Source organism: Arctopsyche grandis, chromosome 7 (assembly GCF_051622035.1).
Source record: "Arctopsyche grandis isolate Sample6627 chromosome 7, ASM5162203v2, whole genome shotgun sequence".
NCBI lineage: Eukaryota > Metazoa > Arthropoda > Insecta > Trichoptera > Hydropsychidae > Arctopsyche > Arctopsyche grandis.
Window position 1 is genome coordinate 19,989,064 of NC_135361.1, and position 17,923 is coordinate 20,006,986.

Below are 17,923 nucleotides of genomic sequence, written 5' to 3' on the forward strand. Positions count from 1 at the left end.
AGAGATATAAAAAATGACGTCTTAATGTGAAACGTAAAAGAGGTTTGTAAAAAATGAGCAATATGGCAAAGTATGAATACGATCGGATAAGAGATTAGAGATATAAAAAATGAACTCTTAATGTGAAACGTAAAAGAGGGTTGTAAAAAAAGGGAGTTTCTGAAAATAATAACAGTAAAAAAAAAGAGTTTTAATTTGTGAATGATTGAAAAAAAATTTAAATAAAATTGTTTTTGTAATATGCATATATGTATGTAATATTTAAATTATATATGTTTGTATGCCTGTCCAGTTTAAAATACATTACACATCATTTCCATTCTAATTTTAATATAAATAGGAATATAACCAACCCAAAATCTTCTAAAACAAAATATTTTATATATTTACTAGCTGAACCCGGCATGCGTTGCAATGCCAATCATCCCGTTCCCGTTTTTGTGAATTTGAAATTATTCAATTCTTTGTTTATTTTACCCTAACAAAGCAGGCCGAGACGCAAAAACATTTGAAATTATTGGGTTGCAATGCCACTCATTCCCTTTTTTCCCGTTTCCGTTCCCATTTTTGGGCGATTTTTTTACAGAAACCATCGCGGACATACACACAATAACTCGTGTAAGTTTCATCGCAATCGGTTGAATGGTATAGGAACGGTATATTGATTTTTACTAGCCTCTTATTATATACAAATACATATATAGATTTACTTAAGAATACTTAGGAAAGGTAGCATAGCCGATAGACCCAATTTCTTTTTTGCAATGATGACTTTAATTCGGCCGACATCGAATAAACATACATATTATATTTATTTATTTATTTTAATATACAAGTATACCACAGTGTCTTTACAGGTCACCCCAATATGTACATACGTATCAAATTAACAAAGCCGTGAAAATTATGATAAAGAAAGCATCGATAATTGGTTGATAAGTGACATGGGGGCTTAACGGATTCGGTAAATTTAAATAAATAATGAAACGGCAGTTATGAAATTCGGTGCCAAATTGGCGTAATATTCGACTAGCGTCAGAATATTACTTTAATATTTATCGAATTAGTTCGGCGAATTGAATACAAAATATATACGAATTCAATTCCAAAAATAATTAAAACAAAAGAGAATTTAGTACATATATCAAATATCTGAAATAAATTTGCAAATGCATAAAAGAATATGGAAATATGTAAAAATTTCATTTGCTTGCACGTAAAAAACAGATGTCACACTAATGTTCATATGTGACGTAAGTATGTATGTATATAAAAATTTTCAATTGAATTATAATTTTTAGAATAGATACAATCAAAATCACAATACAGGGAAAGCAATCATAAAAATATAGAACAATAAAAGATGAAACATACATAAAAAAATTATTTTATTCGTATTGTTTGTACATACATTTTCAATGTATAAAATCTAAATTAAACTTAAGTTTAATATTGTAAAAACAAATATCACATTTACTCGTTATTTTATTACAAGAGAACTTTTCCTAGCTATGTATCACATTTGTGATACATTATAGAAAGTCTATACACATTCGGCACATGATTTTAGTAAACAATCAATAAATAGATGTCCAATTCTTAAAGGTTGTGGCTATTTGCAGGTACTATATATGCAAATTATTGGCTATTTGCAGGTACTATATCTGCGAATTATTGGCTATGTGCAGGTACTATATCTGCGACAGGCTCAAAGCCTTTTGCGCATGCGCGTGAACTGTCACTGTCAGCGTGTTCACTGATAAAATTTTGTTTTAAACCTCTTAAAACTAAGTTCGAACTCGTAAAGTGACGCAGTATAAACGATTGATTAAACATAAACGATTGATTAAACATTAACCAGCAGCGTGGTCTAGTGGTGAAAGTTGAATTATTTCCTTCTTGATGTTACGAGTTCGATTCCCGATTCAAGTCTCGCTGTTGGCCAGACCTTGGTTTGTCGAGGTCGATCGTTTCTTATCAGAATTTGCCAATTTTTCTGATTTTCATTGAAACGATCCCTGTAAAATTGGCGTTTCCTTCCCAATTTTCTGTTGCGAACCTTTAGTTATTGTTATATCTTAGGTTTCGCCATATTGCTCACCATAGATGTCTCTGTGGTTGTTTATCGAATATAAAATTCGTATTGTTACATGAAAGTTATTCATCGTTATTTATCGTATTAATACGATGTTTGTAATATCTGACCATAGATGTCAGATATTGTTTAGATTTACATGTATGTATCTATGTAATAATTATGTGGACCAGGAAGGCGCATTTGGGGTTTACCTGTTAAGCCTTCCTGGTATATTTGTATATATATATATATATATATATATATATATATATATATATATATATATATATATATAAGATTAAATATGTATAAGATTAAAATAATGAACGATTGATTAAACATATAAGATTAAAATAATGAACGATTGATTAAACAAGTCTAGCATACATTAAATGTAAGAAATTTTCACACGCATGCGCAGAAGGCTTTGCGCCTGTCGCAGATATATGTAGTACTTGCAAATAGCCATAACCATTCTTAAAATTGAAGTGTTATAACTTGTGGGCAAAGGCTCATAAATTATTATCAACGGTAGTCACAAGAAAATATTTTAACCTCTAGTAAATTGTTATTTTACTATTACAATTTTACCCATCTGAGGTTAGACCCGTATGCAACACAATGGACTGAATCTATTTATCTAATTCCTTTATAGTATCTCATGGCAAAATATGCATCCACTCCGTGCAACACGCCCACTATTGCTCCAATGTACTGGAAATAAAAAAAAACAATATTTCATTGAACGTTATTATGAGTATTTGACAATTAAAATAAAGAAAAAATCTTACATATACAGCAGTCATAGCTGGATAAGCCGAATACATTTTGACCAATGCATATTTTGGATATAGGAAGAAGTTAACGGAAGCTGCCATACACGAAGACGCACTCAAATACAATAGACAAGCTACCAAGTTGAACATAAACTCCTGTAAAAGTTTTTACAGCTTTTTAATTATAAATTGAAATCAATCTTACTCTATTTAAAATAAGTATATAAATAAGTGTATAATTGTAGTTTATGGTTAGTGAATGACTCAATAATATTAATTGGTTGAATTGCTTTATTATGGTGGCAATTTGAGATTACTCATATTGGTAAATTATTTTAATGATGCTTTGTAATGGCGAAAGTAATAAGTCTATACCTATGTACATATTATGTCAAAAGAAACTTTTGTATACAAACTAGGTTTTTCCTATTTGGTGATATTTTTACATATACATACATACTCGTACATATGTTTCGTGTCTATAAAATACTTATTGATATTTGTTCTGTACAAGGTTAATGATTCCATTTTATTATAAACAAGTTTTTGACGTAAATTCGCAATTTCAATTCTTCGCCCCATTTGTCAATGTTTTCATAACAATAATTTATCACTATTTATAAACTTCTTCAAGCTGCATAAATAATGCATTGTGAAATGTATAAATTAAATAGTGTAATGCTTTTTATTACTTGCATAAGACTTTCCGATCTTGAGTCATTTGTGAGATTTTATCCACATCTAATATATGATTTCGAAAGAGACTTTGTATGTATGTAAGTATGTAAGAATGTATATATGTATGTAAGCATATTTGGTTGGGAACTTCGTAAACAAAAGAAAGTTTCTATGACGACAATGCAATTGGTAGAATATTATATTTTTTATATATAGATATAGTACCTGCAAATAGCAAATAATTCACAGATACAGTACCTGCAAATAGCCAATTATTCGCAGATACAGAAACAAAATTTCTATGATGACAATGCAATTGGTTGAATATTATATTTTTTTATATATAGATATAGTACCTGCAAATAGCCAATAATTCGCAGACACCGTACCTGCGAATAGTCAATTATTCGCAGATACAGTACCTGCAAATAGCCACAACCTATTTTTTTCGATTCAAATAAATTTAATAAAAAAACAAATTAATATTTACTATTAGATTCGCCATGTTTTAGCTGTTTATATTACAAATACGGAGCGAAGCCGGGTAAAACAACTATATATTATATATACCAGATAGTAAATTTGAAATACATTAATGGTGCTTTGTTATGAGAATTGAAATGTGTGTGGACTAGTATTAGTAACTATTTTCTATGTAAGTTATCTTATTAGAATATCATTACAGGAAGAATTGGCCATCAAAAAGATGCATATATAATGTAATATCATTGAGAAGAATAGAAATTTGGCCTACTTTATTAGCGTTAGGCCAAACAATTGAGGATACACTATGAAGGAAATTTTAATATGTACATACTTTCGTCTAATACCTGAACTGGAAGTATTTGCTCCCTGGTGGCCCAGTTCAGCCTTATTCACTCTCGCATGTTATATACATTATTAAATACATACAAAAAATAGCACTCACGAATATAGATTGTCGCACTAGGCTTTCACTTTTTGCTGAAAAAACATAGCTTGCTATGAGTATTGATGTGGTGAGGACGCATGCTGAAGCAGTAGTTAGAAAACCATGAAAGGCAGCACCCATAATTGTCGCTTCAGACATACCAAATTCTATCAGTAAACTTTGACATAGGCTACCTAAAATCTGAAATAACAATGGAACATTAGCACAAAGCACACCATAGTGTATGCAACATCAGTGGTTATGTTTACCGCTTCACCGAATTTTATGAGGCCATTTCTCGATGTGAGGAAGGTGAGATTGAGGCAATTGCAGCAGGAGCAGCAGCAACAACGAATACCTTGATTTCCGCTCGATGCCATTCTCACCGTTGGTCCTCTGCTGACCATTGTGATGACACTTTACAGGACACTTCAGATACACTGGTTCAACTGCTCCGAAGCAGAATTGTACTGATGCTGGTTGTTCCTTAATTAGTTATCGTCACACCGGAAGGAAGTCGATAATTAAAATTGTTCGCATTTTACACATCGGACACTAGTGACGATCGTCTGGCTTCCAGTTTGGAAGTGTGGAGCGTGCTGTTCTAAAATAGAAGTCGCGTTCATCGCACCTCTTCACTGTTAAAAATAGAGTTAACAGGGGGGGCTCCTCATCAGTACATAAATATTATCATTGGAAAGGTTATCGAGGTTTAAAATATAAATCAACAACTTCCTGAAGTAGAGTATGAATCTCTTAGAAGCGGAATCCACTAACAATGCCCAAATTGAATGATGAAAACACATTAGGGTAAAGCAGTGTATCAAATGTGCCTACCCTCGAAACGCTATATATTGAATTCAAGTTGGATAAATAAATACATTCCAGTAGGTACATATTTTACAGTAGTAACATATTTTACGCTCCCAAAATTCAAAGCTTAGCAAAAATTTCTTATTAATTTTGGCTTCTGAAAGACTCATATGTGCCAGAAAGAAGGGTAATATACAAAACAGCGATTTTTAAAATCCATTATGTGAACATAAATTTTCTGTGGATGGATGAATTCAATTTCGTAACATGTTTTCCTTTATATGAAATATATATCGTTACCATATCAGATATCTTACATAAAGCACATAAATCCAGCTTGGTTGAAAACAATATTTTATGCTATTTTAATATTTATGTACTGCAAAGGCATTACAGAGTGATTTAATACGCTATTGTGGCACATTCTAATCTATATCTCCCATTGAGACCCAATAATATTGTACTACATGGTCAAGTTTGGGGCATCATCCTGCCAGTTGGGACCGACTCGACCATGTCGGTGGCTACTACTTTACTTCCTTCCCGCCCGTCATATTAAACAGCGTGTTTACAACAATTACAATAAAACCGTAATTTCGTACCTTTCGCCTCCATAATATGCTGCTGTTACGTATACTAAAATAAGAGGTTAGTAAAGAGCCGTCGGTTAAGTGCAATCGGATTAAGCCGAGGCGCATCCCTGACACTGTGCGACCGTTATAATTGGTTTCAAGGATTATATCTGGACTCTAAGTGAATGTAGGCTAAACAATGGCCGCTATTTGGTCCCTTCTCAGAAGTGACCGTTACCATGGTACCGTGGGACCGAATGTCGTGGGAATTCATATCCGAGTACGTGACCATAACAATAGGTAAACAAATCAGACGTCGAAGATGTCCTGAGAGACCTGCCCCTTATAAGGCGGTACTTGAGCGATATCAAGACATTCTGAGCACTGAGCACTGCCAGTGTGTGTATCTCCTTAATCATCAATAAATGCTGTGACTCGACTTTGGCCTTTTACTTGGATCCTCCACCCACCCCTACGCAACACTACTATTATATTTAACTTGTTTCAACAATGAGCTGATGGTGGGTGATAGGTTTTCTTCAAGTTCTCTGGATACATCGCGAGGCGAGACCAGGACAGCCTGGAGAAATTGGTCATTATGGGAAGCGTTGAGGGAAGCAGAGGAAGAGGACGATCTCCAACAAGATGGAGTGAACAGATCAAGACTGCTACTGGGGAAAAGGGTGTCGAGAAACTGCGAGCTGCGAGGTGTCGAGAGAAGAAGAAAAATGTGAACAATATCTAATTTCAACATTACCAATGATTCAAAAACATATTTCTGGCAAGTAAAATTTTATTTATGAAGATATTCAACGACAGTATGATGATGTAGTTGAAGGATCGATAAATTGTTATAATACAAAATTTCGACCAAACCTCAGTTGATTCTAGCGAATGAAAAAATAAAAAGAGGCTAGTAAAAAGTCTTAATTCACATGAAATGTAAAATGCGTGATATATTTTTTTCATAGTTTATTGACACGTCACAATAAAAATACATACTATTATTAAATGCCACATTTAAAATATTTAGATGATGGATAATACATTTAATACATATGCACTCGTATAGGCGGCTTTTTAAAAGCTATAAATTTTCTGGAAATATGTAGTTATGACCTTTTTATCAGTTCCACTCTGTTATTCAGTCTATTTTCAGTTGATGCTTAGTTTAATTTAATATCTTTATCAATTAGACTACGTATTTTAAAAGCAATAGTATGTTAACATTTATAAAAGAAGTACATAGATTCAAAGTATTACACTTATAACGTTATACATTAAAAACTTATACACATTTAGCGTTAGTGGTAGACATGTATGGTTTATCTAAAATAATCATACATACACTTTTACATATATGTATAACATGCAACAGTATAACATTAAGACACATTGTGAATAACTTCCATTAAAAATACACATATTTTATACATTTGGCAGTGATTTTTGCTTTGGGCTAATGGTCAAGAATTTGATAAAATATATGAATCTGAGTAATTTTTTTATAAATAAAATGGATAAAAAAACATAATTTAATGTTTTTTAATTATTTTTTTAGGATTCTTATGTCTAATTTGCATTAGAAAATGAATCTGTCTTAAATATTATATCATAATAGTAGGAATATAAATATACATTATACTAATACGTAATCTAATTACATGTATTAATTATATCGCCATAGCATACATAACATAAAATTTAATTAGCACACATTAATTTAAAGTAAAACTAATTCGATCGAATAAATAATTTTAAAAGAAAAATAAACTATAAAAACATGATTGGTTTACACAAGTAATGATTTAAATGCAATGACATAAAAAATCTCAGAATGTCTTTTATATTCCTCGATAGGACCTTACTGCAAAAATTGTACTGAACAGGTATAAGACAGCAACAATTAGCCCAATTATCTGAAATTATAATAAAAAGGTATTACAAATCTTATATTTTTATTTCACTTCAAATTAATATACTGTATAATACTTACGGCAGCAGCCATATAGGCTTCGTGGTCATATCGTCTCCTGCGCGATATTTCAATGAGGAGAGTTAAGGCAGCCGCGAAATACAAAATGCATGCGACAAGGTGATAGACGACTTCCTATAATCGATATAATATCAATTTTAATAGCAAATTCCAACATTATTTCAAAATAATTAAGAAATATATGAATTTTACTAACGTATATCGTTTTGGCTATTATGGAAGATGTAGCCAATGAAATTAGACAGGCAGTTAACAAACAAAAAGTTCCAATCAGGAAAGTTACACTCATCAATAAGAAGAAGAGTTCTGGCGTTTGATTAGCATAATTATAATGACTGATGTAATAGCTAACGATGCCGACACACACTGCACCCAATATCTGAAATTTTAAATAATTTACAATTATCATAAATGCAATGTAATTTAGTTTTGTTTTTTCATTGTTTTATTTATAAAATTTATATTATTTTCAATACACTCATTTACACTTTATTGTTTTAATACACTTTTCAATTCAACAAAATCCAGAATCCAAGACCTGTTTCCAGAGAAATGTGATATTAATAGAAGTGGCTTTAGGTGTTCTTTTGTTGTCAAGTGACATTCTGTCCATGGACAGATCTAAATAATTTTAGCATCAGTCGTATTTGACGCTTGGTGGTCGACGTATGTCCGATAAAAACTTCTCTGTTTGTTTATATTACTCGCAAGATGGGCAAGCATCGGTGAAAATTGAACAATACATTCAAAAACACACTATAAACAACATGGGATACATTTTTATAAGTAAATTGATCCGATTGTATTCCGTGTGATGTAGCGTATTTATAGAGACGTACCGCGTAAAATTGACAACAATTATTTATTTGTAAGGGCCCCTCTATTCTTATTACATCTCTCTGCATGTTTTATTAAATTTCTTTATTTGCATTTTAATGAAAAAATTGCCTAGGTTTAGGTTCCAGGCAAAGAAAAAAACCAGTATGTAATTGAAGCTATATTTTTATTATTTAAAATTTTATAATAAATATAAAATAAATTAAATTGTAACAAATATTGTATGTAATGAAATTTTAATTATATATACATTTATTGGTTTAAAAAATATGTCTGCATTTTGTAGTTGTGTAAAGTGACATCTATATAAAATTTTCTAAAACTATGTTAGTAGATTAAAAATATTCATAGATGTCACTTTTCTCATTTTTTAATACAAAATATTTCAAAAATAAATACATCTCAAATACAATAATGCTATTCAAGTGATGAACGTTCGATGCTAGTCAAACATCAATATTGTTAAAAACAGCAGTATTGACGTAAGCTGATTTTAATGTATTTTTAAAAATTGCGAAACCTCCGAATACTTTCGCGCGCCACGCCACGCATGTGCGATTATTTTGGAAGGATTCGATCATCGTTCGAGTTAGAATGGGGTCATTGCGATCGTGCTTTTGGATTTATAACGATTTTTTTTCAAATTGTGTGCACTCAAAATGGAGGTCAGATGCGAAAATTACGCGAGACCACAACACAGACAGCCGCTGGGCCGTGCCCTTTTTTGGTCATCCTACGTGCTTCCAGCCATAATTTATATGCATACATATACATATTTGTAACTTTCCAATCAACAACAATACGTGATTTCATCCCAAAGCTATAAAATTCACGGCCATTGGTGACAAACATTCTACATTTAGACGTACTGAAACTTTGTAATTGCATATCGCGATAAAAACTACACTGTTGGGGATTAAGATATCTATCAAAGTTTAATAAAATGCTCTCTATTCATTCCGATACCAACCAACTGTCCAAATTTGAGTAGCCCAGGCAGCGTTTTCAGATAACCGGTATTGACAATGATGGCTGATGTATTGGTGGTGGTTGTAGTCCTTGTTATCGTCACGCTGTGCGACATCGTGAAGCTGATGTAGGTAATCTACTACTTAATCTGAAACAGAAAATTATTCAATTTACATGGTAAATCTCAATCTAAGAGCCTAAATGCTCGAATGCTTGGGTCATGGCTCATACGAAACCGCATTTTATTTAAGTTTAATAAGTTTATTTTTTTGGAAATACAGAGTGCGAAATCGTCATATCCGAAACACTTCAATGACGAGGACACATACGTGTTAATATCAATACCATGTCAAAGAAAATAAACTGACTAATAAAAAAACGCATGTAAAATTCCGGTCTCCGTGACGAGACAGAATGTTAAATTACAGAAAACGCAAATATCGGAAGGCAAAGATCGAAAATCGAGAGATCTTAATTCGAAAGATCAAAAAAAAAAAATGGTGCATGGTAAATGGTATATACTCACTTAATTTGCGCGAGCAGGAAACAACAGGAACAAGAGGAACAGGCTTTTCCTCCCGTATTAATGTGCGCGCGCAGAATACGGGAGGAAAAGCATGTTCCTCTTGTTCCTGTTGTATCCTGCTCACGCAAATTAAGTGAGTATGTACGTGAGCATGTACCGTCTACCATGCACCGTTTTTTTATCTTTCGACTTAAGATCTTTCGATTTTCAATCTTTACCTTCCGATATGTGCGTTTTCTGTAATTTAACATTCTGGCTCGTCACGGAGACCGAGTCAAATTATATTACAATTGGAAGTTACACTTAAACTGTAACATAGGTATTACTCAAGCTTATGCTTATCAGTAGTCACCGGAGCCTGAGGGGGCCGTGTATTGTTCAAAGGTTGTAAATGCATTGTTAAAGGTTTGCCGAACAATGGATAGCACTGTGACTATCCTACCTCTACTTATCAGTCTTATCACATACGACAGTGTTTCCTAAAGTGTTAAAGTTTCATGCGGGCGTTTTCTCTAATAGGCAAAAAAAATCAAAACCATATCAGCAATATTTTTCAAAAACATTAAACAATTTCACGTTATGCATTATACAAAATAAATCCCTAAAAATAATTTATAATACACCCATATATACTAACTTGAAAAAACTGCATGCCATATATAATATTCCGTTCGTTACAGACATTACTAACAAACTAACCAGTGGATTATATGACATAATCACTAATAACCATACTAACACACTTGTGAAGAGTCTCGGTGATTACAACAAAATGTCTATACCCTTCAGGTATATACACAGATTACCTAAACACAATCTGATTTAGGTCATCGAGTTTAGTGAGTCTTTAACTAATAGTATGTATTAGATGTATTATGAGCATTTATAAGGATTGTAAATAGGTTTTTGAGCTCTTTTTCCTATTATGCTGTAGATTAACATTAGAATAATATAATACTATGATTACTAACCAAATAAAATAAAATTGTGAAATAGAAAATGATCAGTAGATCAGTAGCTATTAAAATAGATATAAGATGTATTGTGAACATAATTTCGTAATAATAAAGAGCATTTAAAAATAATAAAAAAAAACAATTTAAATAATCTGAGATTATTTCGGGAATGGAAATCATTAGTCGGATGGTTTGTAGAAGCAAGTCATTAATCCCTACCATTCGACAATGATACATCCACCCACGCCGAGTGCAGGATGATGCAATTGGAGTACCGACTGAAAACTCCAAGGTGATGCACGTCCGTCCGATCATGGACTTGGGCTAAAAACTACCAGTTGCATCATTACGCCGACATATCGCACGTTTTGGAAATATGTATTTATGTAAAACGGCAGTCGACGACAAACTTTTGCAGCGAGTACGTGTTATAATATATTAATTGTTCATATGTAAAGAATTTAATATGAAGATGAGGACAAGGTCGATGATGATATCACGGCTTAGCGAGAATTCCTTATCAATTACATAGGCTGGGTGTGGTGTCGTTTTAAAAATTTAGTCCATCGTTTAATCGGATGTTCAAAAGCTGTAGCTTTGGGCTGGTGAATTATTAAACAGTTCATATACATATATCTTCTTTAAGATGGTGGGTTGGACTATTGGATCACGGAATTTTTAGATTGGGGATCAAAATAGATGTATGAATGTAGAGCAAGGGCCTCCAGATGATCGCGTCCAGCGTCTGCTGCTGCATTTCATATGCAAATGCATACTATACAATAGGAATTGTGGAATCAACAAAATTTGATAAATTTGAAATGCAACGCGCGATTTTCAACGCTGATAAAACGTCAAAGGAAAGAGCATATGTATGTACATCCGGGTTTAGAAAGGAAACACGCGGTCAACTATAATATACGAAACGTGTAAAACATTACAATTATCATATAGGAGTTTTATTTAAATGCAAATCGACGTGTTTAGTAATGCTTCAAAATTAGTAACACTGCGTATGTTGAACAGTTGCAAACAAACCGTCAATATTCAGTATAAATTGAAACGCTTTTCTCAGGAAAATGCATAATAACAATCTTTAGCTACACATATATGTATGTATATACGTACGAATGGTTTCAGGAAACAGATTAAATTAAGCAAAATTTCAGCGGAAACAAAAAACCTAATTAAGCATAAAAGGAATTTAGATAGGGATAATAATAAGCAAGAATACAATCTAGTAAATAAGGAAATTAAGAAGAGAATAGTCAGGGATGTCAGGGATTTTAACAGCAAGCTAATAGAAAATACCATTAAGAATAACCGTAGCCTGAAAAAGTGCAAACAGGATCTTTTCTTAGGCAAAAACCAAATGATCGCAATCAGATCAGAGAGCGGAGTAATAATTAGGAATAGAGAAGAAATCATAGACAGAGTTTACACGTTCTATGCAAAACTATACGAGAACGACAACGGCCAATTCCCCACTCTGGAATCGACACACGGCCAAAGGGTTCCTGCAGTATTGCCTAGCGAAGTAGAGGCCGCGCTAAAAACTGCAAAGAATGGTAAAACCCCAGGGGAAGATAATATTCCCATCGACTTACTAAAATGTGGCGGCCCCCCCCTAATTAATATCTTAGCTAGGCTTTTCAGCAAATGCATCCAGAACCAAGCTATACCAGAAGGATGGAATAACGCAACTATCATTTTAATACACAAAAAAGGCGACAAAAGCGATATCAAGAACTACCGACCCATTAGTCTACTTTCAGCGGTCTACAAGCTCTTCACGAAGGTTATTACAGAAAGGCTGAAGAATATCCTCGACGAGAACCAACCTATAGAGCAGGCAGGGTTTAGGGCAAATTTCAGCACAATGGACCACCTCCAAGTAGTTGGCGAACTAATCGAGCGCGCCAACGAATATCAACGGCCACTGTGCCTAGGTTTCGTCGATTATGAGAAAGCCTTCGATACAGTTAGTCATAATGCAGTACTTAACGCTCTAAAAACACAGGGAGTGCCGGAACCCTATGTGGGACTGTTAGCTACAATATATAAGAATGCCACAGCTTCAGTTAAAATTTTTTCAGGTACAGATAGATTTAGCATAGGAAAAGGAGTAAGACAAGGAGATACAATCTCGCCCAAGTTATTCAATGCGGTGCTTGAGGGAGTTTTCAGGAAATTGGATTGGGATACAGCCGGAGTAAGCATCAATGGTCGCTTTTTGAGTCACCTTCGGTTCGCAGACGATATAGTTTTAGTAGCTCGTGATTCAGCTGACCTACTTATCAGACTAACACAGCTGGACAGGGAAAGTAGAAAAGTAGGATTAAAAATTAACGTAGATAAGACTAAACTAATGTTCAATAGTTATTGCATGCCTGATAGCATCCCCTTAGATGATAAACCAGTAGAAGTAGTAAATAATTATTTATATTTAGGTCAAATAATTGACATGTCTGGTAGTAAAAATGAAGAGATAAAGAGACGTATGAAATTAGGGTGGAGTGCATTTGGACGGATGAATGCTGTTTTTAAATCAAAAATGCCACTCTGCCTGAAGAAAAGGATCTTTGATCAATGCGTTTTGCCAGTGATGACGTATGGATGTGAAACTTGGACACTGAACGCCAAGATGCAAAATAAAATCCAATGCACTCAAAGAAGTATGGAACGCTGTATGCTTGGCATAACGAGGAAAGACAGGAAGCGGAACACGTGGGTGAGAAATATGACAAGGGTAGTGGACATAGTGGATAGAGTGAAGAGATTGAAATGGCAATGGGCGGGTCACGTAGCTAGGAGGATGGACGAAAGGTGGACAAAAGAAGTGCTTGAATGGTACCCGAGAGAAGGCAAAAGAGTAAAAGGAAGACCGCAAGGAAGATGGGTGAACGAAATTAGGAAAATGTGCGGAATGAGATGGATGAGTGTTGCGCAAAACAGAGACGAGTGGAAGCGTGTTGGAGAGGCCTTCATCCAGCAGTGGATGGCGAATGGCTGTAAATGATGATGATGATGATACGTACGAATATATACATACAATGTACATTCCGATATTCTCATTCTCGCAGTCAATTTTTTTTGTTTTGAATTGTAAAATAAACAAACATATTTTTAAATTGTCTCAACCTAATGGCACACCCACGCAAACAAAAGAATAAATAAAATACAATAGAAGGTTTTCCAAAATAAAATAAAATCGCAGAAATTCAAGAGCTTTATATATGTATGTAATAACTAGTGTTGTGCCCGATGAAATATCCTCGCATGGGTTATAGCATATTAAGTTATTAAATGATAAAAAATCAAAATAAATGTGTCAGCACGCGGTTGAAGTTTTTTTAAATATATTTAATTTAATTGTTTAATGTGAAAAAAAATGGTAAAAACTACCTACTTAACTACATATGTATAAACAATATAAAACACCAATAGAAAAATTAATTAATTAATTAAATTTTTAATAGATGGCGATAAATTCTCAGAGACATAGCGCCGCCTAGATGCAACATTGGTAGCAAACAGTATATACTTTTCTTTAGTTATTACATATATTCAGCCAGCAGTTTGGCTTAATATATGTAGCGTATATACTTAGCACCACTGAGGTCGAAGGTTCGAGTCCTCGTCAAACTGCTGGTTAGGTTTGGGGGTTTTGTGACTCCAAATCGATCGTTTCTCTATCAGAGTTTGCCAATTTTATCTGATCATTGTTGAAACGGTTCCTGAAAATTGGTATTAGGGGCCGTTCAAACCCCCTCCTCCCCCTTGTCAGCAAAAGTAAGCAAAGCTCTTACCCCCCCCCCCCCTCCCATGCTTACGTTAACATTGATACATATATGCATATTCATTATTTGTGGGAATCCCCGAATATGTGTTTGGTTTTCAAGCATAGACAATGTGTGGGTTGCCAATGTGTAAAAAAAAAATAACTACTGCTGACGTAATCACCATCTCGACCCCCCCACCCCCCATGTCATCAAAAATAAGCAAAGCAAAGACCCCCCGCCCCCCTATAGTGCTTACGTAATACTTGAACGGCCCCTTAGATCATTTCCTGTTGTCACAAAAATCTGTGTGTATAATTTGTAAAAAATATGCACACTAATCTTAAATCTATAGATATCTCTATAGAAATCTCTATAATTTCGTGTTTATTATATGTATAAAAATTGTAATAATAATTGTACACAAAAATCTAAAAATAATCCATATATGTACATATGTCAATATGATTATTATTTCTGTACTGATTAATTTTTATATGCTATGTATTCTGATTGTATATATATGTATTATTGTATTTCTGACCGTTATCGTACACTCGTCGCATTGGAGCGATCTGTAATGACGAGTGTATATTGATTGTAACAATAAAAATAAAATATTCGTACGTTTTTTTGGCAGTGCTTTAGCTGTGACGTACATATGTATGTATGTCGAATCGAAATAACTATTATAGTACGGTGAGCGTTATCGAAGATACACACACACACACAATCACACAGAATGGCGATATTTTATACATATATGATTAGAAAATCCAATCGGATGTTATTCTGTAAATAAATTCTTGTATGGATGAACCCATTATGAACTCAATTAATCGCATTCTTAAAGGAAAATTCAATACAAAATCACACCCTTTTATCCATGTATGTATGTATGTATGTAGGTTTTTTTAATGTGTCCATTACCACGCCTAGGGCCGGGCCGCACCGTGCAACTTGCGAGCGACTTGGTTGAGGGCGACCAGACCAATGCATGCAATTAGATGGGACATGCCACACCCATCAACTTGTTTGTCGCACACTTTTCCATGCATTTTTTCGTGTCGCGCAACTAGTCGGCCGACAAAGTTGCACGGTGCATACATATATATATATATATATATATATATATATATATATATATATATATATATATATATATATATATATATATATATATATATATATATATATATATATATATATATATATATATATATATATGTATGCACCGTGCAACTTTGTCGGCCGACTAGTTGCGCGACACGAAAAAATGCATGGAAAAGTGTGCGACAAACAAGTTGATGGGTGTGGCATGTCCCATCTAATTGCATGCATATATATATATATATATATATATATATATATATATATATATATATATATATATATATATATATATATATATATATATATATATATATATATATATATATATATATATATATATATATATATATATATATATATATATATATATATATATATATATATATATATATATATATATATATATATATATATATATATATATATATATATATATATATATATATATATATATATATATATATATATATATATATATATATATATATATATTGACTACTAGTATCAGTCCAAAAGTGGATTCATTTTGGAAAATTCTGATGGTGTACATATTGTTACCCAACTCGAAACAAAGATACGATTCTAATTAGTGAGAAAATGGCAAAGAATTTCCCTGTTTCGAAAAATCGATAGGGGTTGTTTTGCCGACTTTCTTTCTCTTTGTTATGACGGGTAGTGCTATGGGGTGAGAATAGGAGTGGCGCCGGACGTCTGAACGTCATTTTCCACTTCCCACTCTTTCTCTATTTGGAACTGAGCTGCCATTATCCCCTCTTATTCATACCGTTGGCAGAATAAAGCATATATTTATGTATATATTTAGTGAAATGTAATATGTAGTGTGACATATATATTTTTTGAGGTTAACACCAATACATTTTTTCCAAAAAATAAGGATGCGCTCTTTCTGAATAAGAAAATATATAAAATGGCCGAAATGTGCTCTAATTTCTCGATATAAAGTGTCCTCTAATTTCTCGATATAAAGTGTCGAATAAAAGTGATAAGTAATGTCGAGATTGGTCTAAAAATATAACTGACGTCTGTGACTTTTCACCTATGGACGTTAAATTATTACGGAAAACTCATTTATTGACCCAAATGTCTAAAATAGCCTGTGACTAATATTGTATTTCAGAAAATAAAAATATATACACCCAGGTACATAAATGCACTGGTCCATTTTAAACGACTGTGTGTATATTGTAGGTATAGAATAATTGCACGAACAAGAAAACGCTGAAATACATGGATCACTTTATAAAAATAGAAGCGTGAGTTTTCACGCAAGTGCTTGAAAAAATTACCAGCCGGAAAACGGTGGAAAATATATTCGAATTGAACTGTTTAAGAACCTAAGGCCAATAATAATAAAAATTTAATTCAAATGTATTCCGAAACAAATAAAAATCAGACAAATTAATGCTATTAGTAGAAAAATTTCCCAAATGCAAGACGTTTCTTAATGAAAAATTAATGACGCTTTCGTAATTGTGGAATGATTAATGTTTTATTTGTGGAACGTGCACTTTTATACGTGAATCTTTTCCAATATAACAGGTGGTCCAAAAAATTACCTCAAAAATTGAACAGCACAACCAAACCGGTCAAAGTATCACAACCAACTGGCTGCGTCTGATACGCTTAGCATGACTCAAACTCTGTATACATAAATATGTATGTGTGTATTTATCACAAAACAAATATATGTACATACATAAAAACGATTAAGAAAATAAAGTATTGTGAACCCTTTAAATAAGACATTAACTTGAATTTACGTACATATGTATGTATGGCTATGTAAATGCAATTGATCAAATATATTCAGTGATTTGATTTTTACTAGACTATGGGTAAGGTTTCAATTAAATTAAAAAAATATAATCAACGACTTATTACCAATTATTTTGCTTATATA

At 32.9% G+C, this 17,923-nt stretch overlaps 2 protein-coding genes across 2 annotated transcripts; both read right to left on the minus strand.

The window, feature by feature from the left end:
* Positions 1-1,372: 1,372 nt before the first annotated feature.
* On the minus strand, positions 1,373-5,975 carry sing (MARVEL domain-containing protein sing). The gene is made up of 5 exons (XM_077434805.1): positions 4,711-5,975; positions 4,460-4,642; positions 2,869-3,009; positions 2,533-2,791; positions 1,373-1,697 (listed from the first exon to the last, which is right to left on the minus strand). The coding sequence occupies exons 1-4, from the start codon at positions 4,846-4,848 to the stop codon at positions 2,714-2,716; spliced, it is 540 nt and encodes a 179-aa protein (XP_077290931.1). The 5' UTR covers positions 4,849-5,975; the 3' UTR covers positions 1,373-1,697; positions 2,533-2,713.
* Positions 5,976-6,604: 629 nt separating this feature from the next.
* LOC143914245 (uncharacterized) lies at positions 6,605-17,648 on the minus strand. The gene is made up of 5 exons (XM_077434397.1): positions 17,580-17,648; positions 9,630-9,776; positions 8,019-8,201; positions 7,823-7,936; positions 6,605-7,745 (listed from the first exon to the last, which is right to left on the minus strand). Exons 2-5 carry the CDS (start codon positions 9,741-9,743, stop codon positions 7,671-7,673), a joined length of 486 nt encoding a protein of 161 aa, XP_077290523.1. The 5' UTR covers positions 9,744-9,776; positions 17,580-17,648; the 3' UTR covers positions 6,605-7,670.
* Between the last annotated feature and the right edge of the window lie 275 nt (positions 17,649-17,923).

Bases quoted from the DNA above. Each gene is read 5' to 3' on its own strand.
- sing (XM_077434805.1), bottom strand. From the start codon at position 4,848: ATGGTCAGCAGAGGACCAACGGTGAGAATGGCATCGAGCGGAAATCAA. The intron at 4,643-4,710 runs GTAAACATAACC...TTGTTATTTCAG, and splicing joins TCATAAAATTCGGTGAAGCG to ATTTTAGGTAGCCTATGTCA. The intron at 3,010-4,459 runs GTGAGTGCTATT...AAACTTTTACAG, and splicing joins TAGTGCGACAATCTATATTC to GAGTTTATGTTCAACTTGGT.
- LOC143914245 (XM_077434397.1), bottom strand. From the start codon at position 9,743: ATGTCGCACAGCGTGACGATAACAAGGACTACAACCACCACCAATACA. The intron at 8,202-9,629 runs GTTGGTATCGGA...TTAAAATTTCAG, and splicing joins TACTCAAATTTGGACAGTTG to ATATTGGGTGCAGTGTGTGT. The intron at 7,746-7,822 runs GTAAGTATTATA...TTATAATTTCAG, and splicing joins AAGCCTATATGGCTGCTGCC to ATAATTGGGCTAATTGTTGC.